Source organism: Nipponia nippon, unplaced genomic scaffold (genome assembly GCF_047370975.1).
Source record: "Nipponia nippon isolate SJK-2023a ecotype South Korea unplaced genomic scaffold, ASM4737097v1 scaffold_12, whole genome shotgun sequence".
Classification (NCBI taxonomy): Eukaryota; Metazoa; Chordata; class Aves; order Pelecaniformes; family Threskiornithidae; genus Nipponia; species Nipponia nippon.
In genome coordinates, this window is record NW_028262313.1 from 3,088,355 (window position 1) to 3,109,432 (window position 21,078).

At 42.2% G+C, this 21,078-nt stretch overlaps 1 protein-coding gene across 4 annotated transcripts in view; it reads right to left on the reverse strand.

The window, feature by feature from the left end:
• ZDHHC15 (zDHHC palmitoyltransferase 15) overlaps window positions 1-10,155 on the reverse strand; it is a 30,897-nt gene extending 20,742 nt beyond the window's left edge. The window contains exons 1-6 of one of the 4 annotated variants that reach the window (XR_015702523.1): window positions 9,923-10,155; window positions 6,242-6,268; window positions 3,675-3,769; window positions 1,977-2,097; window positions 1,051-1,120; window positions 392-424 (exon numbers count right to left, since the gene is read on the reverse strand). Coding sequence is in view for 2 of the 4 variants with exons in the window: in XM_087748393.1 (XP_087604519.1) it covers window positions 392-424; window positions 1,051-1,120; window positions 1,977-2,097; window positions 3,675-3,769; window positions 6,242-6,268; window positions 9,923-10,040 (464 nt within the window). In the remaining 2 variants the exon portion in view is untranslated. The remainder of the gene's footprint in view (window positions 1-391; window positions 425-1,050; window positions 1,121-1,976; window positions 2,098-3,674; window positions 3,770-6,241; window positions 6,269-9,922) is intronic. The other 3 variants (XR_015702522.1, XM_087748393.1, XM_087748392.1) reach the window with 3 other exon arrangements.
• Window positions 10,156-21,078: the final 10,923 nt, after the last annotated feature.

Below are 21,078 nucleotides of genomic sequence, written 5' to 3' on the forward strand. Positions count from 1 at the left end.
AAACAATCTGCATGCAAATATTATTACTGAAAGCAACCACCAGCTGCATGCTGAAAGGGTTATATGCCCAAAACTAAAGGCTAAGGTGAAGTCCCGTTAAAATCTGAGTAATAGTCCAAGAGTGAAGTAGCAGTTGGTACTACTACTACTACTACTAGCTAGCGCTATGACAGCTTTTTTACACATAGTTTATGGAACAAACACGAACAATCTGTCTTTCCAAATATCAAACATTTCAGGCAATTTCAAAGCGTAATCATTTTATAAATTTCCCAACATAAAGCGGTGCGTGGTCTAAAATGAAAGAGGCATACAGGCACTATTCTGTGGAAGAAATGTATTTAAACCCCCTCTCTTTTCGGAAAACTACAAGCCAGTATCTAGGACATACCATGGACAGTGATGATCCATTTTTAGCACGCATCTGCAAAAGGACAAGAAAGGAAAATGGAAGGTTTTTACTTGGTACTTAATTGCCAACTGCAGAGCAATAGCAAACGCCTCTGGTTTTTGTGAGATTTCTACATGACACAAACTCAAGAGGATACTGTCCCTTTGAACTTTTTAAGGTAGGTATCATTTTAAGATGGAACATTTATCCCTTTTTCAAGATCAACCAATGCCCTTGGTACTCTGCAAGAGAAAAAGAAATGAAAATGGTTTCTGCCCTAGAGGGCTTAAAACTTTTGCAAAACACCACAGCTAAAGGCCTGGAATATTTAAAAAAAAAAAAAAAAAAAAAAAAAAAAAGTCAAAATCACTTTATTTTAACCTGCCTACGTTAATCAGTTAATTTTCACTAGATGGCATGCCTTCTACCAATTTAGTGCTGATACACTTGTAGGTGTGGGAACTGCAAACACTTCAGGGCCACAAACAGCAGAAGTGCAAATGCTAATGCTGTCACACACGAACATACGCTGTTGACTGCGGCTGGAACAGAGGTACTTGGGTACCCTTACGTGTAAAAAGGCACGTGAAGGACCAGCCCATCCCCATAACTTAGTGGTGACCGTATTCACTTCAGTGAAAAACAATCCGGTAACTTACATGGCACAAACGGAACAATGGTGACATCGATCAGGTTTTATTAGCTGGCATCTATCACAGAATCGAACACCTGAAATTAAAGACACATTAATACCAAGTTCTTTTTTTCACGTTAGTTAATATTCTGCTCATTTCCTAACTATTCATATTCTTTCCTCTATCACTTCAAAAGATGAGTGCATTTGCAGCTGATTTTTGCTGCCAGGTCATAATCAGATAAGCGATGCTCATCATTCTTCTGGAGACTTGCAGATGCGGGGAACAATCCTCACTGCAAAGCATACATCCAGCTTAAAAGCGATAAAACAGAACTGTACACCTCCCTCTGGCTTCCACATTTACTGAGACTTTACATACATTCCATTTTGATAATAGCCTCTATCGCGGTTCTTTACTTCAGAATTCTTTGCCTTGTATGACAGAAATGAACGGGTCAGAGCCTCCAATATGAACGTGGATTTCATTTAAGCTTTGAAAAGAGTGCAGTACGCATTTAATCACAGAACGAGGTCCAAAAATCTGTTCACAGAATTATGTCCCGCATGTCTAAGCTAGACTCCATTTTAAGTAAAAATGACTACAGAGTTTGTCATTCTGTTACTATTACTAAATGCGGACAATGTAAGTAGGCTTTTGAATTGTAATTACAAAGGGTAGCATATTGCTTCTCAAAGGCAGCACCTGGTACTCCACTGAAGATGAAGGTACTCCACTGAAGATGAACAGAAGTGTTCAAGGCTTTTTTGTTTTCCCAAACATAAAACCCAAGAGAAAAGGCATTAAAATGATTCGCACAAGAGTTACTCAGTGCATACAGTGGCATTAGGAACGCTCTGTTGGTCGGCAGCATCATCTGGATTGCCAGCATACGCTACTTTAGCATGCTTGATTAGATTTAGAGAAACAAAGCTCTCGGCTTAGCTGACCTCCATTCCCCGTTCTTGTGTACACCGGCAACTTCCTTGCGATTTCAGCGAGAATTTGCCTCTGCACCTCCGGCCTTTCTTCATTTTCATAGCGTTCTTTGTCAGCATAGGATATATGGTACTAGAAGCAGAAGTCACGAGAGGAGCAGTTACCCATGGGCAGCAGAGATAATATTTCAAATACAGGCAAGTTTGGAAACGTTTTTACCTCCCGCTCCTTCTAATGAGATTAATCTAATGTGCAAATGTGTTTGTTAAGAAGACAAAGAGAGATAGGAAGTGCTGGACAGCCAGATTACTGTGCGATACGTCAACAAGAAACGCAAAAGTGAAATTAAGGATCACAAAACAACATACTAGAATTGGTACTAATGCTGCCTTAGATTACTATTTTTCATGAAGAACATTACTAACCATGATAAGGACACTTTAAGCACTTCCCTTGTGAGCAAGAACCTGTCCCCAGCCACAGTTTTATATTTCTAAAACTGGGATTAGTTGTTATTTCTGAATTTACATTCTTGTAATTAGTATCCGATTACAGCCATGTATATTTGGAGTGCACACAAACATCATCCTCATTCTATTTCTCCAAACATAGTGTTTTATTAGTATTTCATAAAGAGGTAAAACAAAATGCAAAAAAAAAATCCACCAATCCAAGCAACATGAAAAAGTAAATATTTGGTAGAAAAAGAATTGAAACTAATGTCTGCCTCTGACTGTCCTGTGCTCAAACCACTAAATCATACTCTTGTCCTAAAATAAGCCACCCACGTTAAAAAAACAATACCAAACCCTTACCTAAAGTATTATTAGTTAAACAACCTACTTTTGGCACAGTAAACCCCAGTTTCTCTTTACCATAGCGTATTGTGACATCTTTCACGATGCTGCTGACCAGGGAAGTACAAGCACTGGAGCTACTGGAGCCACGTGTACACCCAGCACCAAATGAAAAGCCACGTGCTATGCACATCGCCACAGTCCTCACTGCCACAGACAAGCGACAGCAGAATCTCAGCATCTTTAAAAGGAAAATGATTCTTCTATCCCTCACTACCACAAGAAAGTCTGACAAATGAAGCAAACTGAACGACTACGGAGAGGCCTACTCCAGCCAGCAAAGGCTGCCAGCGGAGCAGGCAGCACCGGGCTTTGGTGGGACACCAAATGTTCACACACGCACCACGACAGCCTGGCTCAAGAGATCAAGAAGCCCCACTACCATTACAAATGCACCCGTTTCCACCTGCACTCTCACATCTTCCGTGAAGAGTGAAAACCAAAACTGAAGGTCCTTACTCAGGAGACTCCAGTAAGCCTAGGTTAAGGAAGGTCCTCAGGATTCGGCTTGCAACTTGCTAAATGCTTAGAGATCAATGACACTGTAAATATGTACATTAATAATCATCAATCCTATTCTTCTCAAAATGAAAAATCCTATCAACTCCTGGAACGCCTGAAAAGGCAGCTTCAAAAGTTAACACCATCTCTGATTTCAACCATGCTCTTTGGGGAGTTAAAGGATTCTCAGAATGGAAAATTATTCAGTTTTTATGGACAACTCTGGGTCACTTTCCATCTCTTTAGGAAATCCAATCAGTTGTCCAGATCAACTAGGTTGACGGATTTTTGAGTTGTCTTTAGCATCCCTGCTTTCATTCTGCAATGAATGAAAAGTGCTTGGACTCTTACCTTTTTGCCTGGCTGCACCGGGAGAGTAAAAATAGACTTCCAATACGTCCACACAAAGAGCACAAAGAGAATATGGAATATTATAAGATAGGCCACTAAAAAAAAAAACAAACAAACAAAACAAAAAACAGAAGCAGAACAATGACTTCTTAAGCAAAAGTTTCATTCGTGATGGGCATAATTCCAATCTTTCACAATGAAAAAAAAAGGGGAGGGGGGAGGGAAAGATTTACAGTACCAACCAGTATTGCGATAGAGCTAAACCTTATGGTCAAAGGGTCAGTAGAATTTCAGAGATCTGTGGCAGATTTAGGGGTTACCTATCTCACGAGCCTCCCCTTCTCCACCCGATCCAATTCTGTGGGTGAGTAAGAACACAGCTGTAAGAGACTTCACCCACCGGGCAGGTGACAACCCTGTATCACTGGGAGTGACAGGATTCCCGTCTCTTCCCCGTATCCTAGGCACAGGCAAAGCAGAACTGGCTGGTGCTGAGCAGCATAACGGTTAATACTGCAATACTCCAGCACCTCCAGATTTTGGGTCCAGTTGCTACTAAATGCACTTAGAACCACGGTACCATAGTATCCGCTGTAAGACTGTCCGTGCAGTACCATACTGTCCACTTGTGCAATGCATTCTTCACCACTTGTGAGAGTTGAGAGAAATAACATGCTCTAGCAGAGCTTTACATCACCAGAAAAAATATCAAATCTCTTACTAAACATCTTTTAGAGTTGCCACAATAAAACAAATCAGGAAAACATCCCTCAAATTGAGCAAAACAGGTCTTGTGATTACTGAGAAAGAATTGTAATCCACTAGACACAACATTATCCCATGAAATCCAGCATATGTCAGAGTGATCTTATTTCAATACACAAACTTTATTTCAAAGCCTTTGGGCATAAGCAGGCATACTGCGGTTCAGAAAGCCAAAGGACAGCTATCCTTCAGCTATACAAACTATTTGATTGTTATTTCTTTAATACTCAACTCACTAAGACATTATCAAAGAGTTACAAGACGGTTTTATTTAAACATACCATTTAATCATAATAATAAAACCTCTTTTTCCCCGTTTCATTTAAGCTTCAAATTCTAGAAACTAAGATTAAAGTAACTACTACTAGTAGAAAGAGAAGTCTAAAATCCAAACTCCTCCTGACTTCTCAGGCAAGACTGACTCTGTGAAAATGTACTTGGTAAAGAGGCCAAACACAGCGCTGAGACTTTCTAATGAGAGGGCAAATGATCTGATACACCTCACAAGAACGTGACGGATTGTGTGAATCATCTGTGAATCAATGATAATGCATTATTATGCTCTTAAGTTTGAGATGTTATCCTTGTACTACATGCAGGTGGAGCTCAGTCATTTTTAAATTAATATGTAAGGAGATAAATCTTGCAACAGGTTTAATTTTGTCAATAAAGCAATACAGCAGCATATTAGAGGAAGCTGACCTGGAGATGTACTAATAGATGAGGCAACCAATAACTTTCTTCTGCTGAATAATCACTAATATCATGCTTTCTGTAGTTTCTCTGTAACAGTTTCAAATATTGGGACAGCTCTATAGTGGAAAGAGAATTTACTTGACGCAGCAATCTGAAGAATCTTTAAAGTATCAGCCAGCATTGTTCTTCATGGAACAATTTGCCAGCTGAAAACTGCTACACCTACTTCTATCCTTCATAACCCTGGAAGAAGAAATGAAGGTAAGAGGCCATCTGTATTAGCCAAACGCCTCCATAGCACCTCCAGGAAAGAAGAGAAGGAATACTACAATGGCCACTAACCCCTTGTACTTAGAACACGACTGTGGCCTCCAACAACGCACCAGTGGAAACGGTCTCGTCAAGTGATCCTGCTGCTCTGCCCGACTCATTCAGCGACCTCACGATGCTGCGCCAGGGACCTCAGAACAACGTCTGTCAGCCTGTACTACCAAACGAGTCTGAGAAGTGTTCGAGGCAAATAGTAATGAGACTGAAACCTTTGCTCTAACTCATTTGTGGTAGTAACTGAAAGTTACTGTGTTACCACTCCATGTATGGTTAGTGGTCAACAGAACCAAGCAAAAAATCTTTCGCAAAAGCCTCCCCACAAAAAAACATTAAAAATAGCTTTCACTGAAAGATGAAATAAAACAGTGGAAAAAAAATAGGCAGGCCACAGAACAGAACTAGTCTTTTCTGTTTAGGTTGTAAAATCAGCTCTGAAAACATAAAACAGAAAGGCAGAAAAGGTATGTGGGTGTATACAGATAGATATACATAGTTTTTTCTGAAAGAGTAAAAGGGATCAAAGCCTTTTCATGTTCTTCTGCTTATACTGCGACTAAACGGGGGTATTTCCAATAGTTATAGCATCCAAATAGTTATAGCATGTCTAACAACGGATGCTGTATACTTCACGAACGTGTAATTACAGGAAGGAAACACTGAAAGAGTATGTAAGTTTAAAAAAATTGATGGAAATTATTTTTGATATTTTAACCAGAACATTTGTGAATCTTTTTACACAAGGACAGAATGTCAAATAGTAAATTGAATGCACATACCTTTTTCCACAGGGTTGCTCAGAGTCACTGAAAAAGAAAAAAAAACATATGTCTACAGAACAAATAGGATTCCCAGAAAAGTTTGTGACAAATAACATTTCTATTTGAAACAGCCATTTTAGGAAAAAAAAGGTCAAATTCAACAGACAAAAAGAGAGCCCACAGTTTAGCATCAAATCAAAAGCATCCATAACAATTCCTTGTTTACTCATGCAAATCACACCCACAACAAGATGTTCAAGAACTGTTACTTACGCTGTATTTTCCCTTGTTATAAAATATATGTTGTATATTTGCAATAAGAAATATGAAAAAAATAATCCACTGGTGACAGTGATGTGAGAAGATTACCAGGGCTCCTCTAGCAACCGTCCAAGCAGCATCTCCATGCGTGTACTCATCAGCCTGTACTAGTAGCCTGCTGTGTACTAGTCTAGGTGGTCTTGATCCTCCACCGAGCCATGCCCTAATGCATTTCTGCAGCAGCATAAATAAAAAATTACAAATTGGCTCGGCTTTGGCCTAGTCAGCAACAAAGGATACACTGTAATGACTCAATTATTTTAACACTTCCTAGTAGCAGAGTTTTTACAACCCTTCCTTACTTTACCACAATCATAGGAACAGTCCCTACTAACAGAACCACTTAGAGCAACCAGCAAAGGGTACACTGCTCAGCGTCTACCTCTACTGATTAAAATCCATTTTAAAAGCCATCATCCAAGTTTAATAGAAAAGATAAAGACATCTTTCTTTAATTGAAAACAGAGCCGTTCTATGATATCGTGACAGAATACTGCTTGGAAGACAGAAGTTGTTCATGGGATGGGAGCCCCTTATATCGAGTCCAAAGCCTTGAATCTAATGGTTGCAACTGAAATGTGTTGCTCCTTGGAGGAACAGAGGAATGAAAGGAAACTAGTGGCCACAAATCATCTCCCAGAGGCACAGTAATCTTACAAAAATAAGATCATGTTGTTGGATGACTCAAAGACTTGAGAGGTTGCGCGTACCAGCGGTGACCCCTTCAGTAACTCTGTTAGACTGCACAGAAAAAGAAGCGATGGAGGGATCAGAGCCTTTTACTTCTAGCCTACAGCCAGCGCCTGGAGAGAGACTCTGCTCTTCAAGACTCACTCTATCATCTTACTTGAACAACAAACTTGGAGAATGTAAATCAGAGTAGGAACCAAGAGGTCCTGCTTTTACTAATGAAAGTAGCTTTTCTTAAGACCATGCTAACAAACAACTTTGATCTGCAAGCTCTATGATACACAACAATTAGATGAAACAAGAGACCAAATGTTTGCTGTGTCTCTGCACACTCAATTTCAGACGAACAAGACTGTTAGGAAAACTTGAGTTTTTCCTTTGGTTTGCTGCAAATCAAACTATGAAGAGTACATCAGCTTTTCACAAACACTGCTTGGTTCCCTCCTGAAGTACATGTCACGCTTGCAGCACGGCCTTTCTAAGGATTTTACTTGAGAAAAGAGAAAACTCCTAAATAAAGATTATATAAAAGGTTTTACCGCAGGACACTGGGTCATTGTTCTCACTGTGGCAGCAACCACCAACCAGACGTGAAATCAAAGCCTCCTCTGGAGTAGGACTTGTTGGCCATACCAGTCATTGAAAGTTTAAAACCCAGTGTCATGAGGTATCTCTAGGACATCACCCCCACACTATTTTCAGTCCTCAGCAGTATGCACAACTGAAGATGAAAATCAAGAATCCAAACAGAGCATCTACTATTTACATGCTTGCAACGGCTGAAATGGCAATACAAAATGGAAACCTGAAAAAAAAGAAGCCAACACATAAAGCCTTGCTCTGTTAGAAATCTGGAAGAGAGAGAAAGTCGTGAGAGCTGGTTTTCAAGTAACTACAGTTAATGTTCAAATCCTAACATAATTAATTTAGTCATTTCAACTTCTGTATAGATAACCTCCTCCACACACAAATAAAATGCATGAGAGAGAAAGATGGGGCAAAATAAAATAGACGGGTGTGGGCAAAGGAGCGATTTTAAGCTGTGATTCTAGGCAGCAAGATGAGCTCCTGCCAGCTTAACCAGCATTTGCAGAATAACACAGGCCCAATCCAACCCCACTTAAATCAGCAGAGTCTTTTCTAATAGCTGCACTGAGACTTAGAATCAACGAGTGTTAAATGTTACTGAATTTGTACAGCACAAAGCATATTTCAAAAGACTGACAGCATTTCAGGAAAATAAATTTTTTGTCACACGGTCTAATCGACAGTTACATGCACCTTGGAGATATTGCTCCATGTGAATTCTTGAAAGAAACAGCCCACATCTCAGAGATGGAATAAAATGTCATGAAGTATTTTGGGGTTTTGCCCAGCTGCCAATTAAAAGAGATCAAAGAAGCTGCATTTCACTTTAGTCCCCATCGAGAAAACACAATAGGTCTTACTGCATTGGGAACCCTAACAAAAACCTGATTTAGATTTGCTGTGCAGTACCCGAAGGCAGCTCTTTTCACAGACACATCTCAAACCACCATTCTGAGAACTCCGGCTTCCTCTATCTGGCTTACCCTGTCCTGAAGAGAAAGAGCGACATGCTCCTCCTCACAACTTCTGAAGTCCAAGCTTTTCTCTCCACCTCCACCAGACCTAGCAATCCTCTTCCAGTAGCAGGTTTCTGCACACACACTAAACCAGAACATAATAAACACAAGAACGCTTGCAACTTACTACGTTGGTAAATTTCTACATTAAGCTATACAATTACTAGCCAGTACCAAAAATTTCCTAAAATTTAGTGTTTTCTATGCTACTGTAACAATTAATCTGACTCACAAATGTGATTTAATGTAACCTATTTTTTTTTTCCTTTTCAGAATCTTAAAAAAAATGACTGCAACGCAGGTCGTATACTGATTTTTTTTACTGCTTAAACCAGAAACCACATCTGAACATTATCGTAGGGCAACAATATGGACTTTCACTGTGGCTATACATCTCACAGCCTTCACAAACGTCACTTCCCCTGGCTGACGTGAGGACATACAATACACGGACTCATGACTAAGTAAAAGGACTCGCAACACCTAGCCGGCCCAGCGAGGATACAAATCTTACGGAAAAGCAGGTCAGCCCACCATAAAAATCCCACTAATTAACCCCACCATGGACTTGACTAGTACTGAAGTGTTTCTTCCTAGCCACCTGGTCGCTTTTGGGTGGCTCTGCTGCAGCTACAGCTGCGTCGAGAGCATGTGGAAGCACTCCCAGCTCACAGTCCTGCTCGGGCTGCAGCCCCGGCAGGTTCAGGCACCGGCAGCACCTGAGCGGGCCCGCCCGGCGCCGGCCAAGCTGGCGGTAACACCTCGTCCTGCGGCGCCGGCAGAGAGCGGGAAGAGGGGCAGGAGGAGCAGCAGCCCGCCAAGCTCCGGAGCTGTGCAGGGGCCCGCCCGGTCACCCGGCCAAGCCCGGCCCCCGCCGCCGGGACCCTCAGGGCCCAGCACCCAGCAGCGGGAGGGCAGCGCCGCCCCCAGGGAACGCGGGGAGCCGCGGCCGGCAGAGCCCGGGGCCGTGCCGGCGCTGAGGCGCGGCCCGGGGGCGGGACGGGGCCCCGCTCCCCCCCGACAGCGGCCCGGCCCGGCCCCGCCTCACGCACCCTCCCGCCCCCGGCCCGGCCGGGGCGCTCACCCAGGCACAGCTCGCAGACGTAGGCGTAGTAGGACCAGAGGACGACGAGGGCGATGATGAGGACGGGCAGCCAGGCGAACGCCCGCTGGCAGCACCGCAGCCCCCGCGACAGAGCCATCTTTCACCTCAGCGCGCCCGCATCGGGCATCGGCTGAGCGGGGCTGAGCGGCGAGGGTGAGGGGGGGAGGAGCTCGGAGCTCGGCTGAGCGGCCTGGCGGGCAGCGGCGGGGCTGGGCGCGGCGCTGCGGCGCCCCCTGGCGGGGCGGGCGTGAGGAGGGGCGCGGCCTCGAGCCGCAAGATGGCGGGCGGCGGCCGTCCCTCAGCGGGCTGCGGCCGCGGAAGGCTGCTGCAGAGCTCGGGCTTCCCCGGGGCTTCGGGCGCTTCTACATCCAGTCACGGCCCGCGTGTAGCCAGGGGGTGCGGCCCTGCTGTTGGAGATACGCGAGAAATGAGACAAAGGATGTTAAGGCAGAGGATGTTAATCCACCTCTGTGAACAGTTACCAAGACCTGGCCCGAGAGAGGAAACAGGAGGACACCACAGAACAGTCCAGCAAGGAGACACCACGATAAGCACGAGAAAACAAGGCCACCGATAAAGCCGAAGGGAGAATCGCTTGAACCATGAGTGAACTATCCTAATTAACACAGGGTGTTATTCGGCTCTTTGCACACCGGGTACAAGAACCCTGGCTTTTTGGGACAACGCTGCCGTGGTCCTACCAAAACCGCTTCCAGGAGGCGGTCGCAAAGTCATCCCATCCCCTCTCCACCACCGCCCGATTAAGCGGAACAAACTGCTTTTCTGAGACGGATCTGTCTGCGTGAAATAGAGTCACGATGCTCCTAGAATTCCCAGTCACGTAGGCACAAGCCCTGATACCTCGTTACTTGCCCTAATTTAAGTTCATCTGTGGTGTTCAGACTCCGATACCTGTCCCTGGCACGCCGGGACTCGGCTGTCCTCACCTCTGCTAGAAATACCCTACAGAGAGCCCACCTCAGCCTCTGCTTCCACGCTAGCATCCCTGTGGCAGTTTACATGGCTAACGTCCTCAGATGTCTTTCCTCTGCATTCTCTCTGACTGAAATCTTTATATTAAAAGCTCTTTTTATCGGTAATCATACAATTTTGTACTTTGTTCTATTAAGCTTCTCTTGTTTTTCTTGTAGGGCGATCTTGTCCTCTGCACTGACAACACCAGCTTTGTATCGCTCTCAAATTTCCTAAGCACAAACCTAGGTTACTTGTGAATATACATGGGAAGATCAGATTCAAGACAACCTGTGGAACAAAACGAGTATCCCCCCTCCAACAACCTGATAACGTGGCATTTAATGTAAAAAAAGAAGGAAAAAAAAAAAAAGACCACCCCACTCCCCCAGTCTGCTCCACAACCCCCTTTGAAATCCTGTAGGAATCCCCCTCATTTCCACATTCACTAATGCGTTTTGAATTAAGGCTTCAGTTAATTAAATCCACTATATTGCCTCTGTTAAGGAAATTAGTTTTCTCATCAAGAGAGTGATTTATCTAACAGCATGTTCTTCTGATAAAACCCTGGTGTAATTTACCACACTTCCCAGTCACTTCTTTGTTCATCAGTTTTTTCTCTCAGAATTTCTTCCAAAACTTTCCTTGTTGTTGGTATCAAACTTGCAGGCTGTACTGCCTCTAGCAACTTTTCTCCCTTTTTGGGTATAGGTACCACATTTGCCATTCTCCTACCCAAATCCCTGAATTTAGACATCACCTATAAATCCGTAGACCACACTTGTAATTCTGTATTTATTTCTTTCAATATTTTAAGATAGAGATGATCTACAACCTCTGACTTTATAAAAAAAATTGTTCAGTAATGAGGGGACAGCTGTCTTAACTTCTTCTCTACCCTGCTCACAGTCTATACAGTCACTATTCTCCTCTTCTTCAGGCTACTAAACTCTTTCTTTAATACAAAACCTGAACTTTTTGGCACTTGTTTTAATTTTCTGTGTGTGGTCCAGCTTAACCAAGCTTTTGGATAGTCCCTGCTGCAGCAAAAGTGCTTTACAGATACCATAACATATGTTGGCCTGAGCGGCATGTAACCCTAAACACGAAATCTCACACATCTGACTCAGACTGTGAAATCCACAGTCAATGTTTTATATATATATATATATATATATATATATATATATATATATATAGTCAATGGAAAGAGAAACGCCCCCTTCCGCAGCATTCAGGGAGGGTATTCAGGACACGTACACTCGATGTTTTGAGGATTTGGAAGAGGCAGATGTCAATGCCCGCTTGCTTTCTCCTCCTTCCCTACACTGCCTAGAGCTGAGAAGCCAACAATTTTGCCAGCAATATGTTTTACAAACAGTAAGATTTAAAAATCATTCTTGTGAGTTAAATTGCTACCTGAAGCAACTCGCAGAATATCCTCTCCTAAAATCTCAAAACTGCTAATCCCATAGACGGGAGGCACGGCACCTCCATGATATGTTTTTCCTGTGTGTGTGTATATAAAGTAGGAAGGCAACCTCTCTGACAGCCAGCAATGGAACACTGTAGAAGTGAGCAGACATTTTCAGATAATGCCTCTGTAAATAAAGTTAAGATTATTTTTTTTGTTCAACAGCCAGTTTTTCTATGTGTTCTAAGATCCACATGGATTATCCTCAAAATTCTTTTGTTTCATGGGCTTCCAGGGGAGACTTAGTCATATAAACATGAGCTCATCTGAGGTAAGAGATTCCCAAATACAGCTCTTTAAAACAAAAATAATCATGCGACCTTGAAATCTTGTGATTCTTATAATGTATTTTTCGCACTTGTGGTTCAAATGGTAGCTCCCCATTTGAAATTGCCAGCTGGAGTTAGATATAACTGGTATAAGGTACCTTGTGCCCTTTTCAGAAATCAACGCGACAGATGTTATTCAAAATAAATGTTGAATCGAAAGTTAAGCTTCAGCTTAACAAAGTAAAGAAAGTCCTCCCTGGCTTCCACAGCAACCATCAGTTGCAAGTAGCCTGATTTAAGAGGGTGGTTTAGGAAGCCGTGGGATTATCCTAAGGAATATCGATATCTTTAAGTGTCATTCTGACCATGAGCGGTTCCCTGCTAATGCACCTCACCCACAACTCTTTAAGCAAAGAAGCAAACTTGTGCAGAGGTCGGAAAGCTGTGATTTCATCCACATGTGTAACGAGACTGCTTACAACTACTGTCAGAGACTGCAGCACAGGAAGGCAGATAAGAAAATCAAGTACTAGCAGCTTTAGGGTAATTTAAATAAGGCTTATCATCATCGACTTCTTCTTGAAAAACATAACTTTTTGGGTGCTTAAAGAAAGGAAGGTGGTGGTGACTCACCAGTGCCATAGAGACTCTGGGCATCAGAAAACATCGTTATAAAAAGCTGTAGTCTGAAGACTAGAGTGAGACTGACACCAGCTAAGATGGCACTGGCTTTGTCACTGGTCCAAAAAAATACCTAAAATACATCAGGAAACAATATAAACTCGGGAAACAAATGCCAGTTTTTACAACAATTTACCTATTGCAGAAAAACCCAAAGGACCACATGTACCAATTTCACCAAAATGCTGTCTTTCGTATGAGGAAAAGCTCTTGAAAAATTACACGTGGTAGAAAATGCTTAATTGTATTGTCCTGTAGAAAAACACAACTGGGAAACGCAGTTTATATTTTCAGTGTTGAACGTGAAACTGTGCACAGACTACAGTATGCGTTTTGAAATTACGTTCTAATCCAGACAAATCAAAGTTGTACAAGTTACTTTCCCCACTGTTCATTTTAAAATCTTGCTTAAGCTTGTAATATATGCAAGCCCTGAAGGTATGTGGAGAGATAGCTACGAAGCGGTTGTAAACAGTAATGAGCCAAACCTTTGAAGATATAAATTTTCAAACTGCTTTTGGCCTAGTGTGTTTAAAATAAAGGTGTAACGTTTTTTATTGTCAGACGTATTTATATCTGGGTAGGTTACACATGGTTTTGCTTATCAGTGACAGAAATATCCAAGAAGATGTGATAATCCATGACCTAAAAAGGGAACCAAAGACGACACCGTCTGGCAGCTGAGAGCCCTGGCTTCTGACCTCCCTGCTGATCTGAAAAAGGCTTGTGGGCCTAAAGGCTGGTCCGTTTTATCATTTATTGCAGGAAAACACAGCAACCCTCCCTACCTTGGTGGTATCTTGGACTATCACATACCTCACTTGTAGGTAAGTAGACAAATCTTACAACACACGCTAAATCTAATCCTATCAGATTTGGGCTTCGTATCAAAAATGCTGTACCCCAGCTCATGCAGAGGAGTTAGACCACGCTTTTCCAGAAAAATGGAAATTAAACAGCTGATTGCAGAGATAAGAAAGAGAGCTGGTCCAGAGATTGGCCAGGCAGAGCTCCCTAACCACTGAGTAATATCGTGGCTGTCATCCAGCCTGTTGTGTGCAGTTATCGCAGCATGACCTGCAGCTTACACAGCTTCCAACAGCAGTGGCAGTTTTTGCTGTAGCTGGAGTTTTTCGGTGGCCGTCACGGTTAGTTTCAAACAGGCCAGGATTCAGCAATTTTGTTTGATTGCTGTCGTATCAGAAAGTTCACAGGACTAATGGGCCAAAGAATCAGGATTACGGAATACTTTTAAAAAGAAAACGTAGATGCAACGGATCATCTTCAGACTTCAGGAGAGATCCTGTTATTTTTACTGGTGACTTCTCAGAGAGAGTCCTATTTTATACAAGCTTTCCCTTCTCTTCCCCATTTTTCCAGCGCAGTACTGGGAGATGGTGAAGGTATAATGAGGATTGACTGGTACTAATCTATCAGCAAGCTGTGCTTTTGTTATATTCAGTAAGCACTCTCCACTACGTGTGATAAGCTGCCACATTTACACATTAACGCCTTCCCAGAAACCCCAGGAATACCTATTTTTTGTTACTTTTGGCAGGACTTTGCAGCTCTGTACTGGGACTCCTGCATTTCACATGAGTTTGTGCACACATACAACGGTCCTGTCGTACATTTATCCACATAATCTGTATACAACATCACGATACTATCTCGCAGTGGATAAAGTAAACTAAGGAAACCGCTAGAACGTCCTCGATGTAAATCAGCAGAGCTCTAACGAAGCGAGTAGAGCTGTGTTTGTACGTACCAGTTTTAAGATCTCTCTCTACAGCTCTAGGACAAAAGTTAGATTTAGACAATTATCCTGCCACTAATATTGAAAACGAAGTGGATTGACTTTCCCCCCCAGCTTTCTTTGTCCTGTGCGGTAGCACCTGCCTTGCCTTTGACTGTGAGCTGCAGGCACGGTGTCGTTGCTCTCAGTCATCACCTGCTTCCCGCTCTCGCAGCTTTCTCAGTCCTCCCATCCCCCATTTTAAAATTTTATCATAACTTTATGTGGATATATGGGCAGGGTAGGCAGAGCATGTCACAAGGTCTGTCAGCACAGATTGCAAGTAAAGCTGTTTAAAATACTACAAAACTTTTAATTGCCAGCAAGTGAAAAAGTGGCCATTTGCAGCAAAATTTGTCTCGTTATTACAAATGCAGTCATTTGTTTGTAAGTGTACAGGAACATGGGGTGAGCGAGTGCTCGCACCATTAGAGGGTGCTGGAGTCCAGGCAATCCTGATCTGCACTCCAGTCCATCCAGCTCAAGAGCTGCTCCTTCTCCACAGGGACACGAGACTGACCTACGCCAGTCTCAGTGCTGGGAACCACAGAAAGATAAATCACTGGGGATGAAAAATCATAATCTTCTTTTGTCACATTTATAGCCTTGCCCAAATGTTGTTCAAAATATTTCCCCACAACTATTGTCTTCACATGCTCCAGAGAGACTGGAAATCCGATCAAACGCATTTATAGTACAGATTTAGGTTAAAAGTCACATGAAGCACCACAAACGTGACATTTTCTGTTTTCTGAGTTCTTAATTTTGCACCCTAAATAACATCCTTTTAATTAGAGAGTTGATATATAGCTTTCCCTATCTTTTAAAGGCAAAACATTAAACCAAATTTCACTCTATATACCTATAGCAAACCTGTCTTCCCCGTCCCTCTTCCTCCCCTGCAATTATCAAGTGAATCCTGAACTTCTGTCGCAGACATTTGCTATTTGACGCTGGACTAACTACAGTAGTTTGCAGTAACTGAGTCTACTAACCTAACGGATGGGCCTTTTTCTCTTGGTTCTGCAAAGCAGAGGGGGCCTTCCCCATATAGCGCCTTCAGAGAAGAACAGATGGGGAGAGAACCATGCTACAGCCCGGGAGATGCTTCTGTGGTGTCTTAAATCTCTGTATCTTTTCAGCAAATGGAGCCCTTGGCCCAGGTGGCACCCTCAGAGGAGGGGATGGGACGCTGGGGACAGACCCTGGGTAAGAACCTGTTGGGACCGCAATCCCACGTGCAGCACGTGCTGCTGCTTCTTCGGCACCACACAAACCTCAGTCTTCGAAATGTACAGGCGCATAATAGTTGCAGCACAGAAAATTTCACGAGGAGAATACAAATAAGAGAAAATGCTGCTTTCCAGTGGTTTAAATCAGCTAAGTGTCGGTGCAGGTCTCTCAACCAGAAGCATTTCCCAAGCCAAAAGGCTTCACCAACCCAGAGCCCCACTGCAAACAGTGAACGTGCTCAGAAGGTTTCAGAAGAGCATCCCATGGCCTCTTCTAATGGACTGGCCCACGCGACCCTGGCTAGCAGCCCTATGCATCCGAGCCCAATTCTGTCCCCTGACATGCAGACAGAAGCGGGAACAACGTCCGATAGAGCAGATCTCTGATAGAAGCATGGTCTTTTTGATCCCTGGTTCTTACGTGGGTCCAGGTCTTACGCTTACGCGAGTACTGTAGCAGGATACACAGTTTCTGGTTTCTAAAATAGCTGTATTCTGTGATTACTTTTTAAAAAAATCTATGTCCTTTTCAATCGCTCTCCAGTATCTTTTTTCCCTCACACTAGTGACCTTTGAAACCAGATAAACGCACTTCTAGCCAATTCATTATTTCCTTATCTTTTAAAACAACATATTGTGGAGCTTTGAGTCCTCTGACCATGCTGAAGCTTCAGCAAAACTCAGGATTTTTTTAAGTCTATGCCACCTTTCAAGAATGAGATGTACACAATTATGTGATGCTTTAGAGTTTTGTTTTAAACCATAAAAATAAGTATGTAGTCTGAGAGATGCACAGAAGAGAATGACATTTTTGTAATCTCACCAGATTTTGCAGATTGATTTTTTGCACATCAAGTTACTTGATTTTCTTTGTACCTGGTGGACATGATTTCAGAGCTGAACAGCAGTGCTGAGTGTAGGCAGGCAGCATACACCACGCGTAATTTTTTAATTTCCTGGTAGCAGCAATTCTTACAGGCACAATAGCAGGTTTGTTTATTTTTTGTTCTTCATCAGACCTTTTATTAACATTCTGTTAGATCTCTTGACTGCACCTGGTTTGTTAGTGACTGAGTATAATGGCATCTTTGCCCCGGGCTGCTGGAGACGGTGCATATGGATGGGGAAGGCAACAGATAATATGGATGCAAATTTCAAATTACTGGTTTCATCCCCGAGGCACTTAAAGAGGACAAATCTCAAGGAAACAGGGAGAACAGCATGACTGTGCTTTTAGTTCCTACTGAAGGTATAGACTTGAAAACACTGCTCATGGTCCTTGCAGCGTTTTCCTTTGCAAAATAACGGAACATACATTTCTTTCAGTCAGGAGTACCCGTACTCTCTTGATGAAAGCTTAGTCCAGGGGCAGGTCATCAAGAGCACTGTGTTTAGCAGCCAGTGCGTGAAGAAGAGCCTGGCACTTGCACAGGATCGGGATACCAGAAATCCACCATGATGCTCTTTCTGAGGAGCAGCCGTTAAGGATCACTGGCACAGAATAACACACTGCTTTGGACTAATCACTGCAAGGAGCGGTCTTTAATGAACTGAGAGGGAGGCATTTTCAGCATTCAAGTCAATGTTCTCTTGCCTACAGAACCATTCATATGGAAAAAGAACTGTCTTTTTCTATTAGGTAATTTTGTCTGTCTTACTGGAGGTTTTTTTTTCTTTTTTTTTCTTTTAAATGGTTTCATACTGATAAAAGCCCTACATACCCCACAGAACAGATCTGGTGTGACCCCAGCAGTGCACTGGTATTCAGCCTCTGAAAGTAAAACGCAAACTGAACCTTCTGAGCTGGAAAGATTTATCAGGTTTTGCACTTCCCGAGACAGAGCCCTCTTGAGCAGTAGCGTACGTACGTCTTCAGCTAACTGCCTCAAATCTTCCACTGCGTTCAAATACGTGATAAATACCAGCGCTGCAGAAGTCTCTCAAACATACCGCTACCTCCTCCACAAACTGCCAAGGGAGGCTTTGTAAGAAAAATGAGCTTCGTTTTTAGGTATTTTTTAAAATCAGTGCCATAATTACCGACTTGATGTATTTTCTCACTCTTCTCTCCACTGATGCATACCCATCTCCTGGAGGATGCTCCGGTCTCATTTACATCTGAGATTTCTTCCAGACTTCAGAGCCTGTGTCAGTCTGGTAATTAGTTTGAAGACAGAATTAATTAAATTGGATTGCTAGAATGAATTCCTTAATACCCTGGGAAGCCTGATATTTGTAATCAGCTATGTAACTGTTGCTAGGATACTGGAATTGTTTATTTTTTGGAAAAAAGATCTATTAAAATATTTGCTTTTCTAATGCTACAAATCCAAGATACACAAAAGTTTAGTTGGTCCTATGAACAATTTTTTGGGTACTTTCACATGTAAGTAATATATTAACTCTTAACTCAGAAAACATATGGAAAAACCCACAAGAATCTACTAGTGTATCTGTCAGATATATTCCTAAAAAGCAGCATGTTATAGCTGACGAGTGTTTACTTCCACGATGTTTTTCCTCTGTTAGCCTACCTGAGCTGCACACGCACAGAAAGCGTGGCACACACAGAAGACTATAAACATCTATTAAGTACCTTAGATGCCGTTTGTACATCTGACAATGACGGATCATCCTCTACAGCATAAAAAAGATCTATAACATTGAAATATAAAGGACTCAGTGATGAAGCTTGTACCACCTTCACCAGAAGGACTGGACCAAATCTGAGTTTTTCCCCTCAGGTTCTTTTTCTCCGTTTCCTACCTGCAGCCCCATAGAAAATACTGAGTAGTTCTGCTCCCTCTCTGGAGCTCAACTTTAATTACTTTTAGAAGGTTTTCTCATCCTTAATTGTCATTTATCCAAGTTACAATTATTTAATCCTTTAATCTCTTCTCAAAAGTCCATCATGAGCTCTTCCCTACTGTTTTTCTTTTCACAGCGTTCAACCACCTCAGCAGTGACAGACTCCGGCGTAATTGTGGTACACGCAGGGCATCATTTTCTAGTGGTAATCGTCTAGAGCTGCGTCTTCTCGACTGGCCTTAACAGACTCCTCCTGTTCACTGCATTGCTCTCCACATAGTATTCTAATGGATAAAATTGTTAATTTTACTGTGTTTTAGAGATAATGTCCATTTTCTTCATGATTATCTTGCCTTCAATTCCAGCGTACATTTCCTTTGCTTTCATTATCTGATAGAGACTTTGGGGTAGAGATGCTGGGGGCATAGAGGAGTCTCTAACTGATGAGATGTAATTAAAGCAATCAGAAGAAAAGACCATGTTATCCACATGGCTTTATTCCTAAACTTATTTTCAACTGCCAAAATGTTGGTGAAGGTCTGGTTGCACTGACATGGATTTCCAAAATCATGATTGAATTCTTCACCTCTGTTTCTCCATCAGTTTTTTTTCTTGTTGATATTCCATTAATCAGAGAGTAAAGAAGATTTGGTGGGTATGGTGTAATTCAAGGTGTTCTCTATTCCTAGCAGAGACGATTTCTCTCTTCTAATCTGGCACGTACTCTATTTTAGCTTCAGCTCTGAGTAACAGCAAATTCTATTCACTGGGATACAACCGAGTCCATCAGGGATGAATGTTCTGTTCGCATTGTTATGAATTTGCAATAAATCCATTTCATATAAAACTAGGACACTTTAAAATATCTGCAATTGTCGCTTTTAGTCTTCCATGTACAAAAAAAAAACCAACAGTGTAGCGACTGCTGCTGGTTAAACTCGCTTTTGACAGTCCACGTCCGTTTTCTCTTGCCTTCTACAAGCTTCAGCTAGTCTAGGTTCTGACTGCTACGGGTGTAATGGGTGTTGTGAATTATAGCTGATGACCCTGAGAAAAATGCAATTTATTGTCAGTTGTCCATTATAATCTGTGGGAAAAACAAAATACTTTTCTTGAAATGCTGTGTGAAAAACAAGTTTTGGCCCCAAATTTTCGGAACATAATATAACCACTAGATTCACTCTTCTCTTGTAATGCCGATGAGCCCCAAGAGTACTTATAAATATTGGCAGACTGAAGTAGGTAGTATTTTGCCAGTTTTTTTCCTGCTAAATTGTAGTTAGTGTTTTTAACATAGTGAAACATAACAACGCCCTTAATGCTATTCCTTGGAACTTCGTCCTAAAATTCTGTTTCAACTCGCTTGTAGATCAGCTAGCGATATTGCTGCCAAAAAATAGTTAATGAATTTGCTGATAGACCCCAAGAAGGGGAGGTCTGCATTTCAAACAGCTGCGTTTCAACTGTAGCAGGAGGAAGAAAACTAATTTTTGTACTTCCAAGTTTTATTCACTTTTGTTCCACGTATATCAGTGAGACTTTCATTTAAACGTAGCATTCAAGGTATCCTATTTCTAAAATTGTTATAAACCCATTTGTTGTGTCTGTACCAAGCTCTATTCATACCGAGGTGTACGTGGAAGAAGGCAGCTGAAGCACACCGTAGACGTATCCTCCTAAGACTTCACGTGAGCCTAGGAGCCTGTTGCTTTTCTTCCAATAATTAGTTCACAGCCAGTTCATTATTATGTTGAGATCTAAAACGTCATTTCAACTTGACTGGTATCAGCCTCTTTATCTGCACACTCTCTAGATTAACACTGTCACGGTATTTCAACAGAAGTCTTGTGAATGAAGAAATGAAATGAAAGTGGGGATATATAACTCATTTATTACCATGGCTT